The following is a 16,653-nucleotide window of genomic DNA, read 5'->3' as shown; positions in this document are numbered from 1 at the left end:
GACCGACTGACCGTCAGCTACAGCATCAGTGGATTAACCGTTCCTAAGTGACCTCAAATGACCTCCAAGACCTATGCTCATTCTGGGGACACTGAAGAAAACAGAAGCTTGTCAAGCAAGGTTGAGTCTCTTAACCAGTGCGAGTTCCTAACAATGACAAAGCATCAACACCCAACATTGGGAAGTCCTTAGCAGCGCCTATAAAGGAACAAAAAATTTCTTACATCATCAAAAAATTACACTGAACATGAAGCCAACCACTGCTCCTCCTAGACACTGGAAAAAGTTTCAAATCGTGAATTGCTATTGGCCAGAAAACAGATGTGCTGGTTTGGATTTATGAAATGAACAAATTAAAATTAAGCATAAAAATAGTGTGGAGAACATTCTCAGCAAATGCTCCAGCCTATATAGAAATTAAGAGAGGAAGCTACATAAAGTTCAAGACTATTACTTTGTCATGAGAATATATGATCGGAAAAGAAAAGAACGTTCATGGAAATTTAATTTAGAAGGCAACCAGAGACATGTGTGCTGTTATTGTTTGCTTACTTGTTTTGCTGTGCTGGGTCTTCTCTGCTCCAAGGCACGTAGGATCTCAGTTCCCCGACCAGGGATCGAACCTGCATCCCTTGCACTGCAAGGCGAATTCTTAACCACTAAACTACCAGAGGAAGTCCCATGTATGCTATTTGTGAAGAACCGGGGATTCACAAAGATACAGGGATAACTTCCTCACAAATGTCAGACATAATATAAATTAGAGAGTTTCTTAGAAACAAGATGGATGCCTTCAAGTCACATATTGCAAAGAAGCCACCCAAGGCACAGAAAGGCCGTTCCTTCCACAGCAGGCAGTGGTGACTCACAGTTGTCACATCAAAGCCAATGCCTAGGACTCTAGTGTTAGTGAGGAAATGCGTGTGACATGAGTCTGGATGTCGTGAGCCAATGCCCACTACCACTGCCATGTAAAATCTGGGCAAACCACGCCACGTCTGCATCTCACTTCTCCTCACGTGTTGTTGTTCAGTCACGAAGTCGTGTCTGACTCTTTGTGACCTCATGGACTGCAGCACGCCAGGATTCCCTGTCATTCACCATCTCCTGGAGTTTGCTTAAACTCAAGTCCATTGAGTCAGTGATGCCATCTCACACAGAGAATGAGATGGTTGGATGGCAGCAACGACTCATGGTGCCCTCAGTCTTTCCCAGCATCAGGGTCTTTTCCAGCGAGTCAGCTCTTCGCATCAGGTGGCCAAAGTATTGGAACTTCGGCTTCAGTGTGGGTCCTTCCAATGAATATTCAGGGTTGATTTCCTTTAGGATTGACTGCTTTGATCTCCTTACTGTCCAAGGGACTCTCAAGAGTCTTCTCCAGCACCAAAATCTGAAAGCATCAGTTCTTCAGTGCTCAGCCTTCTTTATGGTCCAAATCTCACATCCATACATGACTACTGGAAAATCCATAGCTTTGACTATATGGACCTTTGTTGGCAAAGTGATGTCTCTGCTTTTTAATACACTGTCTAGGTTTGTCATAGCTTTCCTTCCAAGGAGCAAGCATCTTTGGAATTTAATTTCAGGGCTGCATCCTTACATGTGCAACATGGTTAACACAACAAAAACTGGTCTCAAATGATGTAGAAGTCATGAAACCACTGCAGATAAAGTGCTGTTTAAATGTCTGATAGTTTAATTAGCCCCTTGCTTTTCCCAACTCCTATTCTGGGGCATCAGTGGTTCCTACTCAGACCTCATCACCTGCCAGCAAGGAAAAATGTGGATAGAGGACAAGGTGTCTTGGCCTAAAATTCACACCATTTTCCTGAACTTACCCCAACTTTTTTAAACCCTAGATTTATCCCATTACATAAAGGAGCAAGAGGGATTGTGTATGTATAGAAAAAAAAGTGTCTTCCAGAAAATTTAAGTCTATTCTAGGGAGAGATATAATTCTATATCTTATACTCACACGAGACGCACCCCACACTGCAAGTCTACAGCAAGATTCTTAACAGCAAAATCAAATTCATCGAAAGGCATCTGGATGTGGGTCACAGGAAATCCCAGTAAGCTCAGGTGACGGGAAAGGTCACCTTCACCGCCTAGGAAATCTCGTGAAAAAGCCAGAAGGATTTCTTTACTGGCCTATGGAGAAACAAGCAGAAGGTATTATAGTCCAGTATCATCATTCTGTTTATAATAAAAACAAATTTTTCAAATCATTCTGCGCATATAGAAATAAAGTAAAATTAATAGTAGTATAAAAAGACAGTTTCATGTGGTAACAATGCAAACCTCATATATTTCCAATATGTCCAATTTAAGACCTTTTAAGAAAGGGCTCATAAATAGTAATACACTCTAAAAATTAGAATTAATTTGATAGCATGCTAAATTAGGAAAGAAATTTTCTCCCAAGTTAATTCCTCAGAAGCATAGTTACATTCTCTCAAAGCAAAGCTAAGAACAGGGTGATACACTGGTGAAATATCAACCAACAAGCTAGGCAGGGTTAGAATTTCTGGGCAGGTATTTCTGTTCTACTCCAGGGTACTGTTCTATGGGAAAATCACTTTTTCTGAGGAGAAAATATACAATAAAAACAGACAAAAGTCTTATATGTGAAATATAAAATATAAGATGAAAACTATTGGGCTTCCCTTGCGGCTCAGCTGGTAAAGAATTCGCCTGCAATGCGGGAGACCTGGGTTTGATCCCTGGGTTGGGAAGGTCCCCTGGAGAAGGGAAAGGCTACCCACTCCAGTATTCTAGCCTGGAGAATTCCATGGACTATATATATATATATATATAGTCCATGGGGTTGCAAAGGGTCAGACTACTGTTCTTTGGGAAAATCACTTTTTCTGAGGAGAAATACACAATAAAAACAGACAAAAGTCTTATATGTGAAATAAAAAATATAAGATGAAAACTATACCTTGAACTCGGCATCTTTACAGAAGAGACAAGGATCATGATCAATAAGTCTAGACATTTTAGCATAATCAAGGAAACAAACCAACAATAATAGCTTTTTCAATGTAAACTTAGACAAAGCTTCTTCATGACCTGAAATAAAGTACAAAAAGGCATAGCATGTTTATCTATGCAAGACAAGTTTGGTTTTCTTTCCTTGGGAGGGGGTGCTGAAATATTTTTCTATATTTATTTATTCTGTTATGCTTTTGGTCTACATATTCCTGCTAAGGATTCTTGAGATGTGTCCTATACTTTAGAGTCAAATTATCTTGGAATTCTTTGTAAGTCTATAAAATTCCTTATATTTACCTTTTTTTTCTGGGTTTTTTTTTGTGGGGTGAGGGGGACGTCAATTGGTGTAGCAACTATGGAAAACAGTATGGAGATGACTCAAAACACTAAAAAGAGAAGTACCATGTAATCCAGCAATTACACTGCTGGGTATATATTCAAAGAAAATGAAAATGCTAAGTCAAAAAGATACATACACCCTAATGTTCATAGCAGCATTATTTACGATACCCAAGATATGGAAGCAATGTAAGTGTCCATCGACAGAAGAATGGATAAAGAAGATATGGTGTATACATATGTATATATGTGTGTATGTGCATATGTGTAATAGAATACTACTCAGCCATAAAAGAGAATGAAATTCTGCCATTTGCAGTAACATGAATGGACCTGAAGGGCATTATGCTTAGAGAAATAAGTCAGAGAAAGAAAGATAAATACTGCATGGTATCACTTATATGTGGAATGTAAAAAATAAAGCAAACTAGTGAATATGACAAAAAAGAAACAGACTTGCAGATACAGAAAACAAACTAGCGGTTACCAGCGAGGAGAGGGGAGGTGGGGGCAAGATAGAGGTAGCTTGCTACAAGGACATGTTGTACCACACAGGGAACATAGCCAATATTTTATAAAAGCTATAAATGGAGTACAGCCTTTCAAAAGTATGCATCATTATGCTGAACAGCTGAAACTTAAATAACATTTTAAATCAACTATACCTCAATTAAAAAAAAAAAAGACAAGCTTTATGTAAAAGTAGGATAGTTACCATCTGCTAGAACGAACAGCGGTCATCAGCACAAGGAGCGCAGTGCGTGTCTTCCGTAGGCTTTACGGACAGACTCATTTAAGGCTCACAATGGCCCTAGGGGCAGGCACTATCTACTGTTTCCAGTTCATGGAAGAGATGGGCACAGACACAGCAAGAGACTGAGTGAGCCTCACACGACAACTGCCTAATGAGCACCTGCCCGGACGCAGGGGCTAAGAATGCTAACGCGGAGCAAGTGGCCACCAGGAACAGACAGGGCTTGGGGCCCCCTTGTGAGGGGCAGAGGAGAGACGACAGGCACAAATAACGATGAGCGGAAAGAGGGCGAATGGCGGGGGTCACAGAGTGAGACAGCAGAGGACAGAGAGGCCTTTTACAGTGGTCTCTCTGGAAGGTGACGTCGGAACAGAGACAGGAATGATGACAGGAATGATGCCCTCTACACACCGCATGGAGAGCACACGGCGGAGGCAGGGCCACCCACCGTCTCTGTACAGGTGAGGGACACTCGGGTGCCTGTACTCGGCTGCGATGTCAGGATTCCAGAGCAGGCGGTTCAGAATGAACATCGCCAGCCCCGTGACGTCACTGTTGTCTTCCAGAGGCACGAGTTCTCCGTATATCGTCTGAAAAGAAATCCAAGCCCACGTCAGGACTGTGCTGTCCTAAGGGGCACAGGGATGCAGAGGGGAGGGACAGATGACGATGGTCTAGGATCTGCGAGGTTCTGAATCCTTTGGGAGAGACAGGGATGTTCGCCCAGACTCTTTGGGCTGAACATGTATGTTTTCTGCAATTTTTAGTTCATATGGTACGTTTCATAGTGAAGAAGAGACAAAAGTTCAGGACTAAGATAAGTTCTTAAATATTAAATGACATGTAATATTTATATTATAATTTTTTAAGAACTATCAAATGTAGGCCTCTTGTTCAAATTTAATGATAACTGTCCTGCTAGTGGGCTTCCTAGGTGGCGCTAGTGGTAAAGAACCCACCTGCCAATGCAGGAGACATGGGAGACTCAGGTTTGATCCCTGGTCAGGAAGATCCCCCAGAGGAGGGCATGGCAACCCACTCCAGTATTCTTGCCTGGAGAATCCCATGGACAGAGGAGCCTGGCGGGCTGCAGTCCACAGAGTCACAGAGAGTCGGACACGACTGAAGCGACTTAGCTCACACGAATGCACGTCCTGCAAGTGCATCGTGAAGGTGCAACAGACACCTACATAATTCTAAATGCTTTAGTAGTTAACAGACAGAAAACCATCTGTAAACCATCTAAGACAATAACTTGGGATGTTCAGATCTGTATATAATCAAGGATTAAAATACGTCATTAATTTAACATCAGTGTGATTGTTAATGATTTTTAAAGCAATTAGAAAAAACTAAAAATATCAAATTGCATTTTATAACTTTACATTGATAAAACTAGAGAAGAGCATAAAAAATACTAATATCTGCCAAAATAGAGACATTTTATCTTTATTTACTTATTTTTTTGGCATGTGATGCTTTCTTAAGATCCTGAAAGGTCATGCCCCCTAACAGAATTCTAAGGTGTGATGGTAGAATGCATTGTTTATAATTATTCATTCCTCCCTTCCCTTTAGAAGTCCCCTTTCCCATCAAATGGCATAGATTTAGTGTATCTCTTGTGAAAGAATAAATATTTCTGCCTCATCTGTGTCTGGACAGATGATGCCCTTGAGTAGAGCTATGGATGCAGTGATGCACACTACATCTGAGAGGAACTTTTAAAAGGCACTGCGTGTTTCTAACTCTCCTACGTCTGCCACAAAAGAGCTGTGCCCCAAATAGACAGGTCCTACTTTACCATCCGTGCCTCCAGGGAAGCCCTGGACAGCTCCTACTTTAATTGAGGTTCTGGTGCTCTTTGATATTTGAAGCAGAGCCAGTTGATATGTAATTTTCTGATTAATTTTTCATTGAAAGAAATGAGAAGTTGAGTTTCAAATCAATTGAAATAAGAATTAAAGTAAGAAATCTTAACAAGTTTACTATCTAGTTGAGTGACCATAGTGGGATTATCATTCATTCTCTCAACACCTCAATTTTTTTATAAATAGCCAGATTATTATAAAGATTCCTTTTTAGTACAAAAGATTTTTCTATTGAAAAACTTAGGAAAAAAATGGAAGAATGGGATATCCCACATGACAAAGGTAAAAAGCCTAAATAAGATACAAGAGTTCACCAGTAAAAGACTGAAGGAAATGGAAACACTGAGGGTTGGAAAAAGAATATTTTTAACGGTCAACTTCTAGTGGCCTTCTAATTCAGTTAGTTTTATCATTCTAAATATTATTGAATCATACACCATGTGAAAAACTCAAATTTTGATGTTTTCACGAGTAGTGTTCCATCTAAATGTTTCTGGTGGCTTCAGACTGGCATGGATTCCAATCCTGGCCCTTCATCGGCATTTGGTAGGTCACTTACCATCTCAGCTTCTGTTTTGTCAGTGAAGTTGGAATAACAATAAATAGCTCGCTGGATTTTATAGAGATCTAAATTAGAAAATGTATTTAATGTATTTTAAACAACCTAGTATTGTCATTGGTAAATGCTCAGAAAGGAGTTAACTATACTTGTTATTACATCTGGTATCAAATTTTATATATATAAGAAACTAGTGGGAAAACTGCTATGTAACACAATGGCAGTAATATAGAATGACAGGGTCTATTAATCTAATGAGCATTTATGAAGGGACCTTAAATTTCATACTGAGAGGTTAATTAAATAACCAAATAATTTGATAACTGAAACCATCATTTTATTAAAGAATCTACTAAAAGTATATATATATAAAAAAAAGTATCTTTTTCCAAAAACTGGAAGGTGTACTTACCTCTAGGCCGATTCGTAGCCACAAAGGATTATATGACAATAGCCAGTTCAGGACTTTCTGCCGTTCTCCTGAAACACATATGAAATGCAAGTAAGCTCAGATCACTAATCAAATAAGAGACAGTGAATACAATTTCATGGAGAGAAATCAGAGACCAAAAAGGAACATCACATATATGAAATATGTTAAAGTATACTTCCACTGTTTTATATATGTACATGATCTTGTTTAAGTTTGTGAAATTTTAGGCAGCAAAGTGAAACCACGTATATATTTGACTCTGAAACAAAAAATTTCTAGAGTGTTTTTAAAGAACTAATCTCAAGATTTCTATAATCTTCTTACCCACATCTTTCCAGAGGTGCCTATCTTTCCGAACAATTAAGCGCCGAGCTTCAATTTCAATTTCAAGCTTTTTCATAGCCTTAACCATTTTTTCAGAAGTAAATAAGCGGCATGCGGCACGACGTAACCGGTTCATCCTGCACCGAGCGGTGTAAGCTCTGAGAGACGCCTCGTCCTTGGTAGGAGCTTTTGGGACACTTACTTTACGTTGACTCTCTACTCCCAGAAGAAGAGTGGAAGCATTTACTGGGTCAAAATGAAAGAAAGGACGGTTTTGGTTAAACAATACATGCATACACTTTAAAATCCAGCAATAAACACAGCTGAAGGTGGCCAAGACAGAATCTATTCCTTATGCCTTCCTGCCTGCTCCTCTCCTTCCCACCTCAAAGCGAAGGTGTCATCGTTCACTCAGAAGCTTAGGCTGTCCTATGGTCGCAACCAGTTGACTGTACCTGCAGACTGTGTCCCAAATCTAACCATTTCTCATAACCACTGTCGTCTAGGTTCCAATGTGATCTCCTCTAACCCAGACTCATGAGAGAGCCTCCTGGCTGGCTTCTCTGCTTCCATACACTTTATCGAAAGATAAGCTTCTAAAGGATGGGATTTGTTGGGAGGGACTATAAGAGGCAGGGGACATACATATATCCATGGCTGATTCATGCTGATGTATGACAGGAGCCAACACAATACTAAAAGCAATTATCTTTCAATTTTAAAAATAAATTAAAAAAGAATAATAATAAAAGTAATGGAAAATATAAAAAAGGTAAAAAGTCAATATGCTTGACTACATTTAAAAAAAGTTAAATTTCTCTATTTCAAAGAGAAATATAAATAATATTTAAAAATAAATCAATAAAGGTAAAAAAAAGAATGTGATTTGTTAAAGTCAAATTTTGAAATGCAATTTGAATTTTCATAGAGCACATCTTCTTTCGAGGAAAGAACTAAAAATCATGTTTTGTTTACTTTTGGAGAAAAAGAAAAGTACCTAATCAAAGGTAGAATTCTTATACACACTTCTCTAACAAATGCAGACCAGCGTCTGCTGAAACACTACAACAACAGGGAAATCGTCCCCCTTAAAGTCAGCCTGTGTGATGTCTGGGCAAGTTAAATATTTTAAAGGGGGTTTTCCTTATCAGGAGTTGAACTGATCTCTGTAACTTCTATGGGAGAGTAGCCCAAGTGAATCTTCCTTCTCTCAGGAGAAAACCCTTTAAATATTTGAAGGACACTATGTTTCCATCACATTCTATACTTTGAGTTTTTCTCTTTTCCAGAGCTACCCTGAAATATTTTAAAAATTTCCCATTTCTACTGGTTTTCAGATCCCTCATCATTATATACTTGGCCACAAACATCTTAAACAGGGTCCAGTAGAGACAATATCCCTAACAGGCCACACAAGACGAAATGATCCAGCAGGACATTTCACTTTATTGATGTAGCTAAGACTGGACTGGGTTTCTAGGCAGCCATGTCTCACTGTTAATGCAGACTGAAACTGTGTTACTATAAAACCCATTCACTGGAAAGGCTGGAAATCACACTGGCTGATGAGCAAGAAGAGAAGCAAAAAGAAGTTCAGTGCTTTCAGCACAAAATTCTCTCACCTGCACAAGAATGAGCATTTGTGTTAATGACCCAGTGTGCTGTGCCGCTAACTACACTATGATACACTCGTGAAAGTGAAGTTGCTCAGTCGTGCCTGACTCTGCGACCCTATGGACAGTAGCCCGCCAGGCTCCTCTGTCCATGGGATTTTCCAGGCAAGAATACTGGAGTGGGGTTGCCATTCCCTTCTTGAGGGGATCTTCCTGACCCAGGGGTTGAACCCAGGTCTCCCACATTACAGGCAAACTTTACCATCTGAGCCACCAGGGAAGCCCAATAAATCTGTACAACTAAAGAATGAAAAAATCATGTTAAAAACTACCTGTTAAAACGAAAGTATTATCTAATTTAAACATTAACTTCATGTTTACCTTCAGAAATATTTGTTTTTACAGTGAAGTCGTCAGGAGTTAATATAAAATTTAGCCACCAAGTGAAGCCCTGCTCCTGCTTCTCCTTCCAGCGTTCATCATAAAACATGTTTTTCGCAGCAAACGGCATTGGGTGTCTAGGTATACCTAGGAATGCAATTAGGTTAAGCTATCAGAAATTTTCCTTTAAATTATTATATAATCTATAGCAATAGACTACTGTCAGCAGCTAAGACTGGACTGGGTTTCTAGGCAGCCATGTCTCACTGTTAATGCAGACTGAATCTGCGTTACAGTAAAACGCACCTTTAAGACACTGAACAATGTTTGCTTTCCTACTTCTTTCTAGAGACAGCTGGAAGCAGTTTGGGCGTGCTATGCTGTGCTTAGTCACTCAGCTGTGTCCGACTCTTTGCAACTCCATGGACTGTTGCCTGCCAGACTCCTCTGTCCATAGAATTCTCCAGGCAAGAATACTGGAGTGGGTTGCCCTCCTCCAGGAGATCTTCCCAACCCAGGGGTCAAATCCAGGTCTCCTGCATTTCAGGTGGATTCTTTACCGTTTGAGTCACCGGGGAACCCCAAGAATACCAGAGTGGATAAGCTATCCCTTCTCCAGGGGTTCTTCCCAACCCAGGAGTCGAACTGGGGTCTCCTACATTATAGGCAGATTTGTTACCAGTTGAGCTACCAGGGAAGCCCATTTTAGGGTATAAAATGTAGCAAACGTAAAAGAGAAAAAGTCCGGCAGGACCTCCTGGTTATTTAAAAGTCCCAAGAAAAGTGAGTCAACTTCACTGAACTCTGAGAAAATATCCTAATTGTTATTGGGATACATACTTTAACAATTCTTCAAGGCTTTTATTCCGTTGAAAAAAAAATCAACTCATTTGCGTTTGAAATGCAATTAATGCTTCATTCAGTGTCAGCTTTTCATAGACTTTAAAGATATTAAACACTTGCCTGCTTTTAGTGGTTTGATGAAGGTCAAGTTGGACTGAGCCACAGGAACAAAGGGTCTTGTCTTTTTGTTTGCTTTAGAGTTAGGAGTTCTGTATCCTAATGAATCTACAATCATGAGAAAAAGAATAGCATTTAAAAAGTAAAATAAATTCTGCAAATGAACTATTATCAACATAAAATTGGCACTCTCCAAAATCATATCCATTTAGCAGATGCTGAGTAACCACTATGTGCCAGGGTATGAACTTGGGTAAATAAAACCTATGTCTGGAAGTTACAGACTGGAAACTACAATGTATTTTGTGTTGACAGAAGCTAGGATTGAGATTCAACCAGTTCACTGTGTGTATTTGTGTGTGTGCGTATACAACCAGACTCCATGCTAGGTGCTGAGAATGCAGAATGGAAAGATGTGGTCCCAGCCCTCAGGATGTTCTGGGTCCAGTACAGAGGAGTAGATAGAATCACAGTTTCTACATCAGGAGAAGTATATGAGCAGCCCGGGACAAGGGGAGGGAAAGCTGAGTCACCTGGAAGGCAGGACAGCCTCCTGGCGGGAGCGCCCCTGGGCTGACCCTGCAGTGGATGTGACACACCAGGAACAGGGCCTCGGTCTGAACTGCAAGGTGGTACCCGGAGCCAAGAACACAGACAAGAAAACCAAGACAAAGAAGAGGTTGGAAGGGGAAGAAAGGAATTCAAAAATATGAAAAATAACAGTGATGGCTAGTAGTTGAATGTTTCTGCCAGGCACTATCAGAATCTTGTAATTTAGATTACTTGATGTAGTCAGCACCAGAAATCTATCTGAAGTGCACTATCATTTTCCGGTTTTATGGAGCTTAGAGCAACTGTGCTACTTGGTCAGGGCCATGTATGCTTGTAGGTGGCTGAGCTGTACACTATGGCTCCAGAGCTTGCACTGTAATTCAGTTCCAAGTACCTGGTGGGCCAGTGAGGGATTAAGGTCCAGGCAGTCACACTGTCACATGTATTTCAGAAGATGGAATGGACAGTGGACTGGAGTCAAGACTAGAGATGGAAGTGAAAAGGACGCAATCCCAGGGACCTAAGTCAATTATAACGAGAATTTAAAAGAACACAGAAGTAGTGGAGACAAAACCAGAGAAGAGCTGTTTTCATAGCAGAACTTGTAACAAGGCTTAATGTCAACTGACTAGGTAAGTGATGGAGAATGAGAATGCTGATAGGTTCCCAGGCCTCACCCAGGTCATGTAGGTGGGTGTTGCCTACAGGAGGTAGACGGTTGGGGGTACCTGCAGGAGGTAGACGGTGGGGGGTACCTGCAGGAGGTAGATGGTGGGGGGGTACCTGCAGGAGGCAGACGGTGGGGGTTACTTACAGGAGGTAGACGGTGGGGGTACCTACAGGAGGTAGACGGTGGGGGTACCTGCAGGAGGTAGACGGTGGGGGTACCTGCAGGAGGTAGACGGTGGGGGGTACCTGCAGGAGGTAGACGGTGGGGGTTACTTACAGGAGGTAGACGGTGGGGGGTACCTGCAGGAGGCAGACGGTGGGGGTTACTTACAGGAGGTAGATGGTGGGGGTACCTACAGGAGGTAGACGGTGGGGGTACCTACAGGAGGTAGACGGTGGGGGTACCTGTAGGAGGTAGATGGTGGGGGTACCTGCAGGAGGTAGACAGTGGGGGTACCTGCAGGAGGTAGGTGGTGGGGGTACCTACAGGAGGTAGACGGTGGGGGTACCTGCAGGAGGTAGACGGTGGGGGGGGGGTACCTACAGGGAAAGCACAGGAAAGTCATAGAGGAAAATAAGCCTGTCCTAATGCAGTTCACTTCCTCAAAGGCGGGTTTCACACCAGCTTGTGCTGCTGCTCCATATAAACCAGGAGCTAATATTAATAATAAAGCCAGAGGAGGGAAAGCTAAGGCTCAGGGCCAAATCCAGCCCACAGCTGTTTGTGTACAGTCTGCAAGCTAAGAAGTTTTCACATTTATGAACACTAGTTAAAAACAAAATAGACCTCCAAACAGTTTTATTTCATGACACATGAAGACGATATGAAATTCAGATCTCGATGTCCATAAATAAAGTCTTCTTGGCACGGAGTCACAGCCGCTCATGTCCACATTGTCTGTGGCTGTTTCCCCATCGGCAATGGCAGGGCTCAGTGGTTGTGACAGAGGTCACATGTGCTGCAAAACCTGGATATTTACTATCTGGACCTTCAGAGAAAAAGTTTGCTCAACTTTGACTTAGAAGAATTGCAAAGCCATGCCAACTGTCAAAATAAGGAATATGACCAAATTGTTACATAATATCTATTAGGTTATAAGTTTCTTTCCATCTTAATATACTAAAAAAATAAAAATATGAGGAGGAGATTCTCATTCTGAAGGCTTGCAAAAGCTAGTCCCTCCGCCTACAACCGTTTTGTTCTGTGGGAGACTTCCTTGGAAATGTCTCACGGCTTCTTGTCATTCCCATAAAGCCAAGTAAAGTGCCCCCACTTCTGTGCTTTCATGATTCCCTGGGCATAGCTCCAAGGACTGGGAGCAGCTGAGGACGGGAATGATGTCTTTTCTCCTTGTATCCGCAGAGCCTAGAACAATGCATAGCACACAGCAGGTACCTAATCAGAGTTGAATAAATGCACCTTGAAAAACTGACTTATTTCTCTGCAGACCTTACACGGTTTTGCACATCACTGTAAGAACCTGGCTTCCAGTGAGACAACAGGCCATCGGGGGTATAGAAATGGAACATGTTAGAAGCCAACTGATGAATATTTTAAAAGCATCGCCCTGGCAGCTAAGTGGAAAACAGACTCCAGAGAAGGCAAGGGTGAAGGCAAGATCCAATAGGGTACCTGCAGAGACATAGACAGGCTCAGATGGGGCTGTCGGTAATGGTGAAAAGTGACCCAGTTCTGAATGTACTTGGAAAGAAGACAGGATTTGTTGATGGACTGAATTTAGAATCAGGCAGACTGTTTGAATTTATAGAGAAAGGGTAAGAGAGAGATACACTTAGGGACACCCCAAGGTTTGGGCCCCGAGATGAGAAGAGATCATAACAGAAGTGTGCTGGAGTGACACACCAGGGACAGACGTCACAGGACTGGGTCCGCGTCAGAGGAGCAGGAGAGAAGGCGTGTTCTTGGGCGAGGGCCAGGGCAGGGCAGGAACAGAAGGAGGGGGCATTCAGAAAAGACAGGTGCGAAGGACGGCCATGAGTCTAGAGCACACAGCACTGCAGAGAGCTGGGGAGATGCCGCAGGTGGGTCCAACTGGGGAGTGTGCAAAGAGAAATGAGACCAAGTGCTCGGGTGTGACGCTTCCCGTGAGTCCTGGGATCCCTTTGAATTATCTGTTTCATAGCCTGTGTGGTTTGTTTTCCTACCTGGACCTTGACTGGCATCTGAGGCAGTCTGGGATTAGTCCTGACAGTTTTGAGGCAGACAGGGGTGGGACGGGTGAGGGCTGGGGAAGGAATGGTGAGGTTCCTCCCAAAGGAAAGAGGAGCTAGGGGCCTTGTCTTCATCCCTGAATGACAGCCGAGTAAAGGCTAAGGAGAAGGGCCTCCTCTGCACCCCCGCAGACAGTGTGATGGGGGCCAGGTGCTCACTGGGCCCTCACTCTGGGGCCTGGACTAAGGTGAGGCACGTTCAGTACTTCCCCGGGGTGTGACACTTGCAGGGGGGAGCAAAAAACTCTGTCAGCAAGACAAGCATGTAGGGACTTCCCTGATGGTCCAGTGACTGAGACCCCATGTTCCCAGTGCAGGGGGCCTAGGTTCGATCTCTGGTTGGGGAACTAGATCCCACTTGCCACAACCAAGAGTTTGTGTCCCATGCATCCAGAGAAAAACATGATCCAAAAGGATGCATGCACCCCAGTGTTCACGGAAGCACTGTTTACAGCAGCCAGGACATGGAAACACAATCTAAATGTCCATCGACAGAGGAATGGATAAAGAAGATGCGGTACACGTATACAACGGAATATTACTCAACCATTAAAAAGAATGAAATAATGTCATTTGCAGTAATATGGCTGGGCCTAGAGAGTGTCGTATTGAGTGAAGTAAGTCAGACAGAGAGGGAGAAATATCTTATGACATCCCTTATATGTGGAATCTAAAAAGAAATTATACCAATAAACTTACTTACAAAACAGAAAGATACTCACAGAAAATGAATTATGGTTGCTGGGAGGAAAGGCATAGTTAGGGACCTTGGAAAGGTTAAGTACACACTGCTATATTTAAAATGGATAACCAACAGGGTCTATTGTTTAGTGCATAGGACTCTGCACAATGTTATGTGGCAGCCTGAATGGGAGGGGAATTTAAGAGAGAACGGATACATGTATACGTACCGCTAAGTCCCTTCAGCTGTTCATCTGAAACTATCACAACATTATTAATCAGCTATACCCCAATACAAAATAAAACTTTAAAGTTTGGGGAGAAAAAAAAGAGCTTGCATGTTGCAACTAAGACCTGACACAACCAAATAAATACATATGTTAGAATATTTTTTAAAAATTTAAAGACAAGCATTTTGACACAATAGTTTTTAAAAATTACTGCAGAAAAATCATGATGAAGGAAACATCAAAAATGTAAGTAAGAATGAGATCACAGTGATTTCAGAATTCGGCCCTATGCTACCTGACTCATCTTCCACTAAGCCAGCTGGTGAATGAAAAGTACAAGTTAATTCAAGCTTCTCAATAGCAATTTACTAAACCAAAAGAAACAGAAAATATCCCCCATATAGATATACTTTCACGAAAGATTTCGTTAATGAAACTCACCGGTTTTCTTCTTCAGGTTTAATTTCTCTCTGTGGCTGACATGTTTCAAGGTTACCACTTTTTTTGTGTGTTTAACAGTCGATGTTTTAGACTCTACAGGAGAAAAATGGATCCTTTTGACTTCTTGTACTTCCGTGCATTCTGTGACTGTAACCCTCACATTTTCATCTCCTGTGTGTCCCTCACTCTTTCTCTTACGAGCGACTGAAGCTACCTTGCAGGGAGGAGTTACTGTGTTTTTAGAGCTCTTAGGTCTACTCAGTGTTAAATCTCTAGTTGGAAGAAAAGGATGAAAATCATCTTTCTCTTTTTGATCATCTGTTTCTTTTCCACAGTCACCCACTATGACATTGAGACATCTTTTTGCCTTTGGTTTAACAGTCTCCATTTGGTTTTCTACGGCACAAGTGGGCTTTCTTTTAGTCACAGTGGCAGAAAGTATTGGGCGTCTCTTAATAGGTTTATGGCGGCTGTGACTAGAAATATCCTGAACTGCCGAAAATTTAGGCTGGTTCTGTTTTTTAAAAGTGTAACAGTTTGACATCATTTCTAAAGTTTTGGATGCTTCAAAAGTAGCTTTTGGAGATTCTAACTGCTGACATTCAGAAATACAAGGTACAGCTGCATTTTTTCTCTCATCTTGAGGAGGCTGTGAGTCCTGGAAATGTCCAGTTGTTAATGGCGACAATTTACATGTTTGCTGAGATATACATATATATGCCATGTTATCTTTTAAAAATTGATTTGGGGATAGAATTGGGTTGACTGGCTCTGCTTCTAGATCCTCATTTAGTCCATAATTATCATTTATGAAAGAATCTGGACTTAAAATTGTCCGACAGATTTCATGTACCCTTTTTGATTCCACAGGCCTTGTATTACCTTTCACAAACTTATCTGGTGAGAGGTACATCACGAATTCTGGTTCATTATTAGATGTATGGCTATTATTCACAAAAGAATCCGGACTTAGAAAATAACCATGGCTTTGTGTGATGTTCAAACTTGAAGAATAATTTGGGGTAAGAGTAAGTTTACCGTTCTCTTCAATTTGACCATTAACATTACCTATGGAGTCAAAGGAGCTTTCAGTTATGCCTTTCTCATTAAAATGAAAATCTTTTGCAGTGTCGTCACCGTCTGCTTTCACCAGTTCCCCATTTTCAGAAGCAGGAAGGGATGTGTAGGTCGTAGATCGACGAACAGGAAGTAGCAAGCAGGTCTCTCGGTGGCGCTCTTGTAAAGCGGGGCCAACGGGTGATATGGGGAGTTTATTTTCTTCAAGGATTAAAGGATTGCTTTCTGGTGGGGAACAGTTTCCATTTGTAGCCAGATTCTCACAGGCTTGTAGTGGGCTCCTAACTCTGTCAGCTTTGGGGGAAACATTAAATGTTTTATTCACATTTTGAATATTTGAAACCTTCTTGTTATGTCTTGAAGAGGCTGATACTTTCTTCTTAGTAATAGTATCCCAAAGAGTCCTCTGCAAAAATAAGCAAAACATACAGATTAAGTTGACAACTATTGAATACTACTTGTAAGCAATATTATGTATGTTACTTCAAGAGACCTGTGAACAAAATGATTTTACATATTATTTCCTAGAGTAAATATAGAATG

At 41.5% G+C, this 16,653-nt stretch overlaps 1 protein-coding gene across 5 annotated transcripts in view; it reads right to left on the bottom strand.

Annotated features, from left to right (window-relative positions):
• ASPM (assembly factor for spindle microtubules) overlaps positions 1-16,653 on the bottom strand; it is an 80,745-nt gene that overhangs the window by 55,922 nt on the left and 8,170 nt on the right. For all 5 annotated transcript variants that reach the window (XM_081495293.1, XM_081495296.1, XM_081495297.1 and 2 more), the window contains exons 3-10: positions 15,034-16,516; positions 10,232-10,336; positions 9,269-9,415; positions 7,275-7,520; positions 6,930-6,997; positions 4,539-4,680; positions 2,945-3,075; positions 1,976-2,151 (exon numbers count right to left, since the gene is read on the bottom strand). In XM_081495293.1, coding sequence (XP_081351419.1) covers positions 1,976-2,151; positions 2,945-3,075; positions 4,539-4,680; positions 6,930-6,997; positions 7,275-7,520; positions 9,269-9,415; positions 10,232-10,336; positions 15,034-16,516 — 2,498 coding nt within the window. The remainder of the gene's footprint in view (positions 1-1,975; positions 2,152-2,944; positions 3,076-4,538; positions 4,681-6,929; positions 6,998-7,274; positions 7,521-9,268; positions 9,416-10,231; positions 10,337-15,033; positions 16,517-16,653) is intronic.

Source organism: Giraffa tippelskirchi, chromosome 5 (genome assembly GCF_054371585.1).
Source record: "Giraffa tippelskirchi isolate mGirTip1 chromosome 5, T2T-mGirTip1v1.2.pri, whole genome shotgun sequence".
NCBI lineage: Eukaryota > Metazoa > Chordata > Mammalia > Artiodactyla > Giraffidae > Giraffa > Giraffa tippelskirchi.
The sequence above is the reverse complement of the archived record's forward strand: the minus strand, read 5'-3'. Positions and strand labels throughout refer to the sequence as shown.